We start from the raw sequence: 1656 nt of genomic DNA, 5'->3' as shown, positions 1-1656 counted from the left end.
GTTACTGCCACCCCAGACTAGTCTACTCACTCAAAACTAGCACAGGACAGATCTCAATCACAACTCGAACACATCCTCCCTGCACTGCTCAAAAAGAACGTTACTGCCACCCCAGACTAGTCTACTCACTCAAAACTAGCGCAGGACAGATATCTCAGTCACAAGTTGTGTACCCAAAAGAAACAAAAAGTCAGGAGCCATTTACTACTTAATCACAGTAATAATAAAACACTCCACACACAAACAAAATGCATATACAATTCATTCGTTAAAATGTTATAATGTTGCAGCTTTTAACACATTTCACAGTTCGACATCACCGTTCATCATAATCACCACCGTCATCATGCTTTTCATCACCGTTCACCAATTACCATGATCAACATCGGCATAACTTGTCATTACCATTCGTTGATCACCATAAATACCATCATCACCCGTCACCACCATTCGCCGATAACCATAACCATCACCATCATAACCTGTCACCGCCATTCGTCGATCACCACAGCCATCACCATCATCACCCGTCACCGCCATTCGTCGATCACCACAACCATCACCATCATCACCCTCACCACCATTCGCCGATAACCACAACCATCACCATCATTACCCGTCACCACCATTCGCCGATAACCACAACCATCACCATCATTACCCGTCACCACCATTCGCCGATAACCATAACCATCACCATCATCACCCGTCATCACCATTCGCCGATAACCATAGCCATCACCATCATCACCCGTCACCACCATTCGCCAATCACCATAGCCATCACCATCATCACCCGTCACCACCATTCGCCGATAACCATAACCATCACCATCATCACCCGTCACCACCATTCGCCTATAACCATAACCATCACCATCATCACCCGTCACCACCATTCGCCGATAACGATCACCATCACCATCATCACCCTCACCACTATTCGCCGATAACCATCACCATCACCATCATCACCCGTCACCACCATCCGCCGATAACCATAACCATCACCATCGTCACCCTCACCACCATTCGCCGATCACCATAACCATCACCATCATCACCCGTCACCACCATTCACCGATCACCATAGCCATCACCATCATCACCCGTCACCACCATTCGCTAATCACCACAGCCATCACCATCATCACCCGTCACCACCATTCGCCGATAACCATCACCATCACCATCACCATCACCATCATCACCCTCACCACCATTCGCCGATAACCATCACCATCATCACCCTCACCACCATTCGCCGATAACCATAACCATCACCATCATCACCCTCACCACCATTCGTCGATAACCAGCATCACCCGTCACCACCATTCGCCGATAACCATAACCATCACTACTATCACCCTCAAAACCATTCGCCGATCACCATAACCATCACCATCATCGCCTGTCACCGCCATTCGTCGATCACCATAGCCATCACCATCATCACCCGTTACCGCCATTCGCCGATCACCACAACCATCACCATCATCACCCGTCACCACCATTAGCCGATAACCATAACCATCACCATCATCACCCTCACCACCATTCGCCGATCACCATAACCATCACCATCATCACCCGTCACCACCATTCGCCGATCACCATAGCCATTACCATCATCACCCGTCACCACCATTCGCC

At 49.0% G+C, this 1656-nt stretch overlaps 1 protein-coding gene across 1 annotated transcript; it reads right to left on the bottom strand.

Moving 5' to 3' along the window:
* Positions 1–530: 530 nt before the first annotated feature.
* Positions 531–899, bottom strand: LOC121386576 (TATA-binding protein-associated factor 2N-like). The gene has a single exon (XM_041517526.1). It carries the CDS (start codon positions 897–899, stop codon positions 531–533), a length of 369 nt encoding a protein of 122 aa, XP_041373460.1.
* Between the last annotated feature and the right edge of the window lie 757 nt (positions 900–1656).

Source organism: Gigantopelta aegis, chromosome 12 (genome assembly GCF_016097555.1).
Source record: "Gigantopelta aegis isolate Gae_Host chromosome 12, Gae_host_genome, whole genome shotgun sequence".
Classification (NCBI taxonomy): domain Eukaryota; kingdom Metazoa; phylum Mollusca; class Gastropoda; order Neomphalida; family Peltospiridae; genus Gigantopelta; species Gigantopelta aegis.
The sequence above is the reverse complement of the archived record's forward strand: the minus strand, read 5'-3'. Positions and strand labels throughout refer to the sequence as shown.

Excerpts from the sequence above, each read along its gene's own strand:
- LOC121386576 (XM_041517526.1), bottom strand. The coding sequence starts at position 899 with ATGGTGGTGACGGGTGATGATGGTGATGGTTATGGTTATAGGCGAATG.